The sequence below is a fragment of the Perna viridis genome, chromosome 4 (assembly GCF_037379345.1).
Source record: "Perna viridis isolate PV_CMFRI_1.1 ecotype Kerala chromosome 4, ASM3737934v1, whole genome shotgun sequence".
NCBI lineage: Eukaryota > Metazoa > Mollusca > Bivalvia > Mytilida > Mytilidae > Perna > Perna viridis.
Window position 1 is genome coordinate 46,992,625 of NC_142448.1, and position 12,096 is coordinate 47,004,720.

Genomic DNA, 12,096 nt, shown 5'->3' on the forward strand with positions numbered 1-12,096 from the left:
ACAATGTGACATTTCGGTATTTTTTTCCAAATATCTACATAGTATTGCTACCTTTTCTAAAAAGATTAATTAATTTCTAAGGGATCGGCACTTTCACCACTACTAAAGCCGCACATCCACACAATATGTGTTGATTCAAAATTTTGTTCAAATTTCGTTTCAAAATTTTTTGTTTTGTTTTTGTTTCATTTTGTTTATATTTTGTTTCTCAATGTGTAATGTTGACAACCTATTTTAAGGTTAAAATGTAGTCTATCACATGAAATACTTATATGGATATTAAAGGCATTGCTAAAATGTAATTCAAATTTCTATGTATGTATTTGAATTTCTCTTTGACAATCAATCATGTAAAATATAATTTCAATCTTATACTGTAAAAACAGGCAGTGTATTTATACGAAATAATTCATTTGATCCATTTTTATATTCATCTGCTAGATCTCTTGTGGGGTGGAAATACTTTTAAAGTGGTTATCAACTGGATGTCCTTTAGATTGACATTAGATGGTTATAAGAATCAGAAGTCACATGACATCTGAGTATATATTAATAGGAAATTTAAATTTACCCAGAATCTACTCCTAGAAAGGTGGAAAATCTGCAAAATGTATCACTTTTTTTTTGTTTGTTGTATGGTTTTATTTATAGATAAAAATAACATTAATGCTAAATTAAGTAAAGAGTTAGCTTTGTTAACATTTATAGTACAGATGGATTTAACGTTTCCCACTGTTTTCAAGTTATACCGTATTTTGCAGAAAAGGGTAATGAAATAAATTGTCTGGACTTTGACTATGATGGCTTTAACTTTGCAACTGCAGGAAAAGATCTCAATGTTAGAATTTATGACACAAAGACATTCCAGGTTGGTATACTTAATGTAGCATTGCAAGTTCATTTTTAATTCTGAAAAAAATTCTTTGTCCCACACACAATTAAATCCTAATGATATTTGTTTGATTATCAGCCATCATTAAACATGATGTTACATACATGTAACAAAGTAATGTAAAAAGAAAATCCATATTACCAGTATTCTCAATTGCAATCACTTATTCATTTAAAAACTGCTTTCAATTATATACTGGTAACCATTTGATCGTATTCTAGCCAGTTCTTTGAAATTAATCTATTGGATGTTGAAGCTTGTGTTTATATAATTTATAGACGGACAGACAGGGGGTGATTTATTTCTATTATCCACATCCTTCCACTCGAAGACCTGTATGTAGTTTAGAAATCATCATAAAGAGTAATCAAGGGAACCAAGGTTATAGCGGTAATCAAAAGAATGTAATCCAGGGACAAAGACCAGACATGGAAAACAGACATACACAACAAAGAACATAAAGTAACTAAAATCATACATACAAAGTAACAAAAGTAAATGAGCAACTTGGACTCCACTAAAAACTGAGAGCACGGACCAGGTGCACCGGTAGGGTAAGCGTCCTCTGCTTTTCTAGAAACACCCGCCGAGTTGCTCATAAAAAGTCAAGTCCGGGGTAGACAAACGAGGAAAGGAAAACTATAACCCGTTGAATAAATCAGTTTTCATGGTGCTGATGGATACACCATAACGATCCATGAGTTCATGATGACGACCATAAAACTTCTGTAGTGATGACTTAAAGCAGTACAAATTATCATACACATAAAGAAGTCACAGTACCAAATTATCATATACAGATAGAAGTTACAGTACCAAATTATCATATACAAATAGAAGTTACAGCACAAATTATGGTATACAAATTGAAGTCATACTACCAAATTATTATATACAAAGAGAAGTCTCAGCACAAATTATCATATATAAATAAAAGTCACAGCACAAATTATCATATACAAATAAAAGTCACAGCACAAATTATCATATACAAAAAGAATTCACTGCACAAATTATAAAGACAAAGAGGGCACAGCACAAATTATCATATACAAATTGAAGTCATACTACCAAATTATTATATACAAAGGGAAGTCTCAGCACAAATTATCATTTATAAATAAAAGTCACAGTACAAATTATCGTATAAAAATAAAAGTCACAACACAAATTATCATATACAAAAAGAATTCACTGCACAAATTATAGACAGAGAGGGCACAGCACAAATTATCATATACAAATTGAAGTCAGTACCAAATTATTATATACAAAGAGAAGTGTCAGTACAAATTATCATAAATAAATAAAAGTCACAGCACAAATTATAGTCACTATACCAAAAAGACCAGTATAAAATACTGCAGCTCTACATATCATGAAGCTTTAATTGACCCAATGTTTGTTGTTTATCAGAAAATTTTTGTGTAGGCTTTTTTTTGCAGTTTGAGAGGTAAAATAGCTTAATTTTTGCTGTATTAAATTTCGTGTTTTGTCAAATGATATGCATAAATTTTTGTGTATAAATTAACTACAATGTTTCTAGCTTGAACAAGATTTCCAGAAAAAAAAGTAACTTCACAATGACGATCAATGATCCATGATGTGTGTACAAATAAACAATATCTTTTGGGGTACTGTAAGGGGTATTTAAATTAATCGATAATGTGATGTTTTGATTTAATTCGGTTGAATAAAGAATTAAGGAATAACAAGATGCTTTATTAATATTTCAGGATTATACCCAGTTCTAGATTTTATGCTTGGTAGGAAAGAATTTTAATTCAAATACTTTATTAATTAATATTCTTGGTGCCACATGTTATCTTTGTAATGGAAAAAGTTGTAAATTCAATAAACGATTTTCTTGAAAAACAGTGTGTAAAGGTTTCAAATTATTTTTACACACTTATCTTTTAACCAAGTTTATGATTGGCACCCAAGCTGATGGATTAAACATCTCAATTCTTTCATTTGTTGAATTGATACTCAATTAGGGAACTATCATTACCTGTATTTTGTGTTTTGAAGTAAACTGTAGTAAGATGAAGACCTGAGGGGAAAGGAGAAGTTATATCTTCAGATTTTCTAATGGATGAATTCTTTTTGAAAAAATCAAATACTTCAACTTTTAAGGGTAATTTTCAGTGTGTCTAATTTTAGTGTTATATATGTTACTGCTAACAAAATGAAAATTAGTCACACAAGAAAATAATCTGATACAATGTATAAGGTGATGTAACTTCAAAAATTGAATACAATTTATAAAAAGAATTGACTGACTTTTAATTTTTTCCCCAGCTTGACAGAATGTATGGTGGATACGATAACACACAAAATCCTACTGAAATAGCTTCCTGTGCCATGAGAGTTTTCTGTCTGAAATATCATCCAAATAAAGATAATATATTTGTAACAGGTGGATGGGAGAATCATTTGAAGGTATGGTTACTTGTAATGGGAAAAGTTGGAAATTCAATAAATGATTTTCTTGAAAAACAGTGTGTAAAGGTTTCAAATTATTTTTACACACTTATTTCATGACCATTTACTTGTAGTTTGTTTCATAATATTTTTAAATTGTCATCAATCATTGTTAAACCTTGGTATTAAAACCTAAAAAGAAGACTTGAGAAATAAAACATTAATTTTTGCAATGTTTTGAGATGATTATTTGACTTCTTCAAGCTTGATATTTAATGTATGGTCCTTGATGCAAACTTTAGGAATTCCATTTTTGATCTATGAAGATAACCTATACCCATTGATGTAATTTATACCTATAATTTGATATGAAAGTTTTAGTTTAAAACATTGCTTGAAAGACTTGGGTATGATCAACTTTTCAACTATATAATACACACAAATTAAGCTGATTCATGCTGTAGAGTCATCATTTTAAAGCAAAATTCTGAAGGCACACAATATTCTACGTTTTATGTAATTCTTATGATAATTTTTGAATGAAAGAACCATTTAATTCAGTTCAGAATTAGTGAAAAATTGACATGTTAAAATCAACTGATACTTTTCCAGATATGGGATCACACCACTAAAAACGGAGTTCAGAGAACAATACATGGACCTCATATATGTGGAGAAAGTATTGACCTAAAGGTTAGTAGAGGGGAAAACAAATATATCAGTATTTATGTACTACTTGTAAGAATTATTAAGGTTTGGCCTGTTACAGTTTGACAAGCCAATAGTATGATATTCTCTCAGAAATTTAATCTTAGGTTATGCTAGTATAATTAATTAATAGCAATGTTTCTACCTAAGAATGAAATAAGACGTAATCTTAAAATACAGGCTATTACTATAGGATTGAACAGCTATTTTCGGTCGTTCATGCATGTATGAACGGATCTCGGAGCTCCCAAACTCAATGAACGGCCAAAGGCCATTCATGTAATGTTTGAGAGTAGAGAGATCCATTCATACATGAACAACCGAAAATAGCTGTTCAATCCTTATAATTTTATCCGACAGTCAAAGTTACCCTCAGTCGGTTATATTGATACACTGTGTTTATGTTTACACTTCAATACACCCGCATTCCTTTGCACTCGTATGGGAGCGTAAATGAATATTTACACATAATGGTCTGCACAACGACAGTGAAGGCAGCATGGATGAAGTGATAGTTGGCATTGAAAAATACGAGATGTTAACAATTCATCAGGAATATAATTATTAAGGAAATACAACAAGAAAGAAGGAAAATTACAACAAGGTTTTTTTTAAGGGATCAGTTAGACTCAGTTATAAGTTTCTTTCCCCGAGCTGAAAATTACTCTCTGCAAACAAACTTGACCGGTAAAATCATTGTACAGTGAAACTTCCCATTACTGGACCCTCAGAAAACCAGTCTCCCCTTCAAACCGGCCATTTTCAATAGTCCCGGCCGATGTACCTTAAAACCTGTGTGTTTTGTCTTCAGTAGAACGGCCACCCCCTAAAACCGTACACCGGCCAGTTTTTCATGGTTTTAGTTGCATATTTCAAATAAAAACAACCTCTCAATTCCGGCCACCCAGTTATTGTTCACCTGTAAAATAATAAATGTGTCAACAAAACTGTAAATGATTACGTAAAATTACGTAATTAATAATTCATTCACTGACCGGTTTGCATTTCATCAGTGATAATTGAAGGAGACAGTAGTTTAAACAACAAATTTAATCCAGACATTACATTTTGTCACTGGTTGGCTGTTAATTGGTGTGTACACACTCCAGGCAATCGGGGACATTTAATAGTACAATCTTTACAATCTTTTAACTGTCAGTTAATGTGAGCTGTGCCCATGCCAAAACAACATAGGGGTGAAATTATTAGATTTTATTCATAGGTGATTTATGAAAACAATACAAATGATTAATTACCATCAATAGCCCTTTGATCTTTAATACACATTCTTTCAAAACCAAGAACATTTTTTGTCGACAGTACCGTTAATAAAATCAAATCATTTACAACTAATGCAAGCTTTGAAATGTAATAAAAGGCCAAAAGTTTTGAATTGGCATTCAACATGTTTGACCGAGGTGTAGGGTTATAGAACACATTAATGGAAACAGCTCTTGGAATGCATTGCTATTTTTCACAAAACCGGCCACCCCTATAAACCAGCTATTTTCTCTTGTCCCAGTGGTGGCAGGTTTGGAGAAGTTTCACTGTATATGTAATAAACTATTCTTATGGCTATATTATGCCGTTCAGTCCGTTGCCACCCTATTTTGAACTACACGGCCGCCATATTGGTTTCAAGTTGACTGGTGTTCATGCGTGTATGAACGATCTGGCGAAGTTCATGCATGTTTGAACTTTCTGGCAATGACGTTCTCGACCAATCAAAAACAGCTACAAGCATGAAGAATCTCATGATTAGAATTATTATTTTATGAAGTCTGGACCCTTATGCCAAATATTATGATTGAAAACTGCAACAGGAATGATATTTTTAAATGCTTATAATAACAAATGAAGGGTAATGACAAAACTACTGATAAACTCAAGGCAATAATCAAAAGGAGTTTCTGTATAACAAATGGCTATATCAGGGTAAGAAAATTGGAAACCACTGCAATAGTCCTTACTAAATCTGGGAAAAGAAAGAAAGATTTCTGTTAATCACAAAATAGTTTAATAACAAGCTATCAGCAAATCCTAGATTTTAATTTACAGAATGTGTATGTCATGCTGGGCAGTCATAACTAATTGATAGGATCTTGTTTTCTTTTGTAAAGGACATGTAAACATTTTGGATTCATTGGTTGAGTTACCAAGAAACCATTTCGTATTATTCAGGCTTTCACAATCTACCTTTAAAGGAAGTATTTTTGGTGTTGCATTAGTTTTTATGTTTTTGATGGATGAAAAGTACAAATAAAAAAGGACCATCAAAAAGTATTTTCTAATATAAAGAAACAGCTCCCCTTTACCCAAAAAAGTGAAAATTTAAAACCTCTCAGTTTGTCCCTCTTTAATACAGAATAAAAAAAAAATTCAGTACCAGTAAAAATACAACATGTATGTCTCAATAGCATTTTAATTTTGTAGGACTGGGAGATATTGACAGGATCATGGGTTGGTGATCATTCTCTACAAGAATGGGATTGGACATCAGGGAAGGTGAAACGAGAAGTTCAATTTGATTACAAAGGACATGATGGTGCCTATTTATACTGTTCTCAGTATTGTGATAATGATACTGTTCTGGCGGGAGGAAGTGGGACAAACAGTGTACAAGCAATAAACATGGCAACAGGCCAGGTAAGGGTGATCAGTGTACAGGCAACAAACATGGCAACAGGCCGGGTGAGTGTAGTAGGTGTACAGGCAATTAATATGGCAACAGGTGAGTGTGATAAGTGTACAGGCAATAAACCTGGTAACAGACCAAGTGAGTCTGATTAGTGTTCAGGCAATAAACATGGCAACAAATCAGGTGATTGTGATCAGTACTTGCAAAAATAAAACATGGTAACAGGCCTGGTGAGTGTGATCAGTGTACAGCCAATAAACTTGGCAACAGGCCAGGTGAGTGTGATCATTGTACAGCCAATAAACATGGCAACAGGTCAGGTGAGTGTAATCAGTGTAAGCCAATAAACATTGCAACAGGCCAGGTGAGTGTGGTCAGTGTACAGCCAGTAAACATGGCAACAGGCCAGGTGAGTCTGGTCAGTGTGCAGTCAATAAACATGGCAACAGGCCAGGTGAGTGTGGTCAGTGTACAGTCAGTAAACATGGCAACAGGCCTGGTGAGAGTAGTCAGTGTATAGCCAATAAACATTGCAACAGGCCTTGTGAGTGTGATCAGTGTACAGCCAATAAACATTGCAACAGGCCAGGTGAGTGTGGTCAGTGTACAGCCAGTAAACATGGCAACAGGCCAGGTGAGTGTAAACAGACAATAAGCATAACTGGTCAGATGAGTGAAATCAGTGTACAGGCAATGAACAGTGCAATAAGCCACAGAACCAATTTAATGTTTATTTGACCTTCACATCATTTGATCCAACATTTGACTAGGACTGTAAGACATTTTCTAAGAAGCAAAAATAAAATTGCTTCAAAATTTGTAGAACATTCAGAAATCTTTGAAAAAGTTTTTTTGGCTAGATAGGTATTTGTTGTCTAGTCATTTATGTTTACATGATGGTAGTTCTGCCTGTCAAAATTCTGTCCATCTTATTCTGTTGCACAAATGTTGCATGTAGTTGTAAGCTTAGATAGGAAATCCATATTCAGTAACATCTAGCACCAATGGAAGGAATTTGCATAGTTAATGACACACGGATTAAATTAATATTTGAAAAAAAAAATTATACTTTAAATTAGGAAACTGGTCTGGACTTTTCACATTATCCTTTTTACAGTTTCCAGATCAAGGCATGGGTCACCAAGGTCAAGCATATTTATAGAAAATATTTTATTGTTTGTGTTATTTGAAGGAAAACAAAATGAAATATTCAAGTCTTACACCCTCTTGTTTAGATATCCATAGATAAGTCTTGAGTGGCCTTACTTGCTGACCTTATTTATTTTGTTTTGTTGTAGAAAATTGGCGAAGTAAATATGAAAGGACCTGTTAACTGTTTAGATTCTACCATGGGAGGTAGATTATTTGCTGTTGGTGGCAATGAACATAATTTGGTGCTTGGACAACTTTGCTGAAGTGTTAGATTTATAAAATTTTATCTCATGCCATTATATTATCATTATTTATGTAGAGTGTGTGTGTCTATATAACTCAGCTGCTTGAATGCATTTTGTAAAGCTTTAAAAGGAAAACCTGTTTATTTTGATTATAAAATGGCTTGTTGCCATTTCTAAGATGAAAAACTTACATTGAACATGTATAACTTATTTTTTACATTAGAATAATGGTTATATAATGTTACTGACATCATGGGGTATTAACATGATAATGCAAATGTTGAAGTATTAATCTTATATTCCGTCCTGCCCTTTTGAAAATGTTACCATATATTTAATAGCTTATTTGCTCACATTACATTTTTGCAGGAACAGTGAGAGATAAGATTTCTTGTAGCTTTTCAGCACTTTGATATTAAAATCTGTGGTATTCAACAGCTCAAAAATCTAGTTATAGAATACTATTTTGTAAGTTTTTAATGTTAAGGCCCACTCTGTACACAAGTACTGGTCACCTTGATATTTGACACCATATTATAATATTAAGCATATGATATCTTTGATCATTGTGATTTGTTAATTAAAGCAACTTAATTATACATTTCATTGTCTAGAGGGTTTTATGCATAGTTTACCACATTCCAGCTGATATTTTACAATGAATAATAAAATATGGCCATCCATATTTTAAATATTTTCTCCAAATTTTCATCTAAATTACTGTTTTCCTTAATAGATGTTAAAATTTGTGTTTTGTACCTCTGTTGTATTTTTTGCATTATTTAAATAAAGATTAGTTTTTCAAACTAGTGAAGGAACTGTCTATTTGGAAGATTCCCCTTCATATAATGATTGAAACAGACATCACTTCCCTGTTTTTTATTTTCTAAGCTGTTCTTTTATCTCTATATCTTGTGTATTACCAAGTATTAAATTTAAATGTCTTATTGTAAAAAATATGCTCTCTAATGGCATTGTGAATTTTTTTATATGAACGTCTTCCTTGTTGAAGCCAGTTTCATTCAAATAAAACAATGACTATCAGTAAGGTTGATACATGAAGCTATTATCAATTTGTTGAACAACTGAACTCAAAATATTATTTCCCCCTTCACTTGTTAGATATTCATATTGTTACATCAAACAATAAATGCATTCTTTAATTACAACTTAATAGGTGAAAATTTTAGAACATTAAATACATATTAATGAGGACAATAAAAGTACTGTAATATGTGTTTTAAATGACATATCCTACAAGATTACACAGCTACATTTTCAATAATTTCCATCACTTGTTTAGACTGATCACGTATGTTACTGAGTTTTGCTATTTATGTATTGAAATAATATTCATGTCATTAAGAATTTATATTAATTTAATGTATCAAATTATGAAGCCCATCAGATTTATACATTATCTGAAGTACATGTATTCAGAGAAGTTAACTGTAAATGTACTTATCAGTTTGGGAAGATCTTTTATGATATTTACCCTTTGATCATAGAAGTAGATATTGCTTCTCTGTTTCTTTATATTACAATACTTAATTCTGTATTTAAGGTCACTGGTCTATTAAAGAAGAACAAGGATTTAATAGGGTTCTAAAATCTGTTAACATCTTTCATGCTAGAACAGTATAAAAAGAACAAATTAGATGGGTCCATGTGCTCATTTTTTAGATATAAGCATTTGAAATTTTGGTGGGAAAAGTATTTCTCTAGACTATCATTGGTTTTGCCTTAGCAGGTTTTATTTATTAAAAACACTGAAGAAATAATTTCTCAAATCACATTTGAAATTATGAAAAGAAAAGTGTGGGTCACTGGACAAATAAGATTAATGTTATGAAATGGATAAAACCAGAGGAATCCAAAAATTGGACACAAAATGGGTGGACATGACCAGCAAACATCCTTTATGCTTTAATTGCAAACTTTGAAAAGAACAATATAGGAAATGGGAACTTATTCATTATAAGTATGAAACATAGAATATTATAAACATTCTTACGTAGAAGCTTGGTCCCATAACATGCCTGACAGGTAATGTGGGTTTTATGTCCATTGTAAGAGAAACAATCTATCTTAACTTTTCATAGGTGTTAGACATAATTCTGTTAGTTTGAAGATTTAATAAGAATAGAGAAAGTGACCAAGGAATAAATATCATTTAGATTATCATTAAGATGATATCATTATTTTGAAAATACCATGATCAATAGTTACATGATGACTGTTGTTTGAAGTATTATCCCAGCATTTAGAAGTATTATCCCAACATTTAGAAGTATTATCCCAACATTTAGAAGTGCCTTTTTGATCATTTAAGTTTGTTTTAATTTTAAAATTCAATTCTTTTTTACAGTAAATGTGAGTAAATGAAAAGATAAAGAATACTATGATAATAGTTAAATGGGACAGAAAGAACAGGCATTTGTTCTGCAAATTTTTATAAAATCTTGTCTTAAAATATATTCTTAGAGTCTTCAGTAACTCAAAATGATCTTTTTATTGCATGCAAATACATCTTTGACAAGAAATTTCTGAAAGTTTTTTGGAACTAGGTTCTGTTAAATTATGTTGTTGAAATGCTATCACCATTTGCAAAATAAGGATAAAAAATTGAAATTTTGAATTTAAAATTTGAGAGTCTTGAAATAAAAGATAAACTTGTGAATAGTTTTCAGTATGTTATTTCACTTACTCCAAAATGAAAGTATATCAGCACATTTAGAGCTACATTTACCTGGCTCTGGTTTTGAGTCTACCTCCATACTATTTCTTTATCTCATTCAATGATCAAGTCAATACTTTAATTTGGTAAGTAAAGAAGCACTAGCATTAAATTGCAATTTACAGTATTAAAAGAGACATATAATTTTAAATGGTTCTGAGTAAATAGCAATGTATATCAACTAGTTATGAATTGAAAATATTTTTTAGAGTTAAATTTACTTGATATCCGTCCAGCGTTTGGTATTTACTGCTCAATTTAATTATTCATCACAAGTTCTTGTTTTACTTGTCTTATTTTTTTTTCATGTGTTTTTTAACTGTTCTAAAGTGTATCAGTATTTAGACTATTGTTGTTCAATAGCTTTACGCAGATGTGATATTAGAGGACTTTTTTAAGTTTATAGTACAATACTTATATTATTTTTTAACTTTAATTGCTATTTCCTTCAAAGTACATATTTTTCTAATTAATCAGACAGCATTCATTTTTGTCAACTATTCAAGGTAAATTATAAACAATCACAGTAATTTTTTAGCAATTTTAATAGATGAATATGATTTCCAATAACTGTTTTTTTTCCAAAATTTGTCATTTCAGACTGAGATCTCCATTTTATTTACTACTGCCCCTCATAATTGTTCCATAAAGACAGGAAGATTATTTTTTATGAAATATTCAAAATCTAATTTTCGAAACTTACAAATATTGGAAACAGTATAATAACTCTCAATTTTAACATGCTTAAGTAGGATGTATTGTTAATTTATGGAATTGTAATTCCTTCCACTTGAATATTGTAGTTATTAAATTGCACCAACACGTTTTTTAATGACTAGTTACAATTATTTTTCTGTGTACATTTTTTTAAATTTACTTTTCAGAAGCTGTTTTTACTTTTCACTGTTATTGATACACATTTGGTTAATAGAAATAAAATTGTTAAAAATCATGTTTTTATGTAATTGGTCGTAAAAAATTTTCATGATCTGAATGTTACTACATGTAAGTCAGATAATTTTGTGGTTGCCTTGAGTCAGATAATTTAGCGGTTACAGAGCAATGATTTCTTGTTAGATCTGTTGGTAGTACAGAACTGGTCTGTGTAACAAATATTGTAATTGGTCATTGATCACTGATCAGTTTCTAATCAGTCATCAATCCGTCAAATAGATCCATTAAACTGGTGATACATTAAACTGGTGATCGCATCTTAGGACCACAGACGAGTCAATATATTTTACAGAATCCATTGGTTTATTTATCAATTTTACACATATAAACATAATGCAGTAGATTA

At 31.1% G+C, this 12,096-nt stretch overlaps 1 protein-coding gene across 5 annotated transcripts in view; it reads left to right on the forward strand.

The window, feature by feature from the left end:
* Nucleotides 1-11,750, forward strand: part of LOC148620306 (uncharacterized) — a 33,393-nt gene extending 21,643 nt beyond the window's left edge. For all 5 annotated transcript variants that reach the window (XM_088581077.1, XM_088581075.1, XM_088581076.1 and 2 more), the window contains 5 exons: nt 762-868; nt 3,194-3,334; nt 3,929-4,009; nt 6,458-6,670; nt 7,961-11,750. In XM_088581077.1, the coding sequence (XP_088437203.1) occupies nt 762-868; nt 3,194-3,334; nt 3,929-4,009; nt 6,458-6,670; nt 7,961-8,077 (659 nt within the window). In that variant the 3' untranslated portion in view covers nt 8,078-11,750. The remainder of the gene's footprint in view (nt 1-761; nt 869-3,193; nt 3,335-3,928; nt 4,010-6,457; nt 6,671-7,960) is intronic.
* Nucleotides 11,751-12,096: the final 346 nt, after the last annotated feature.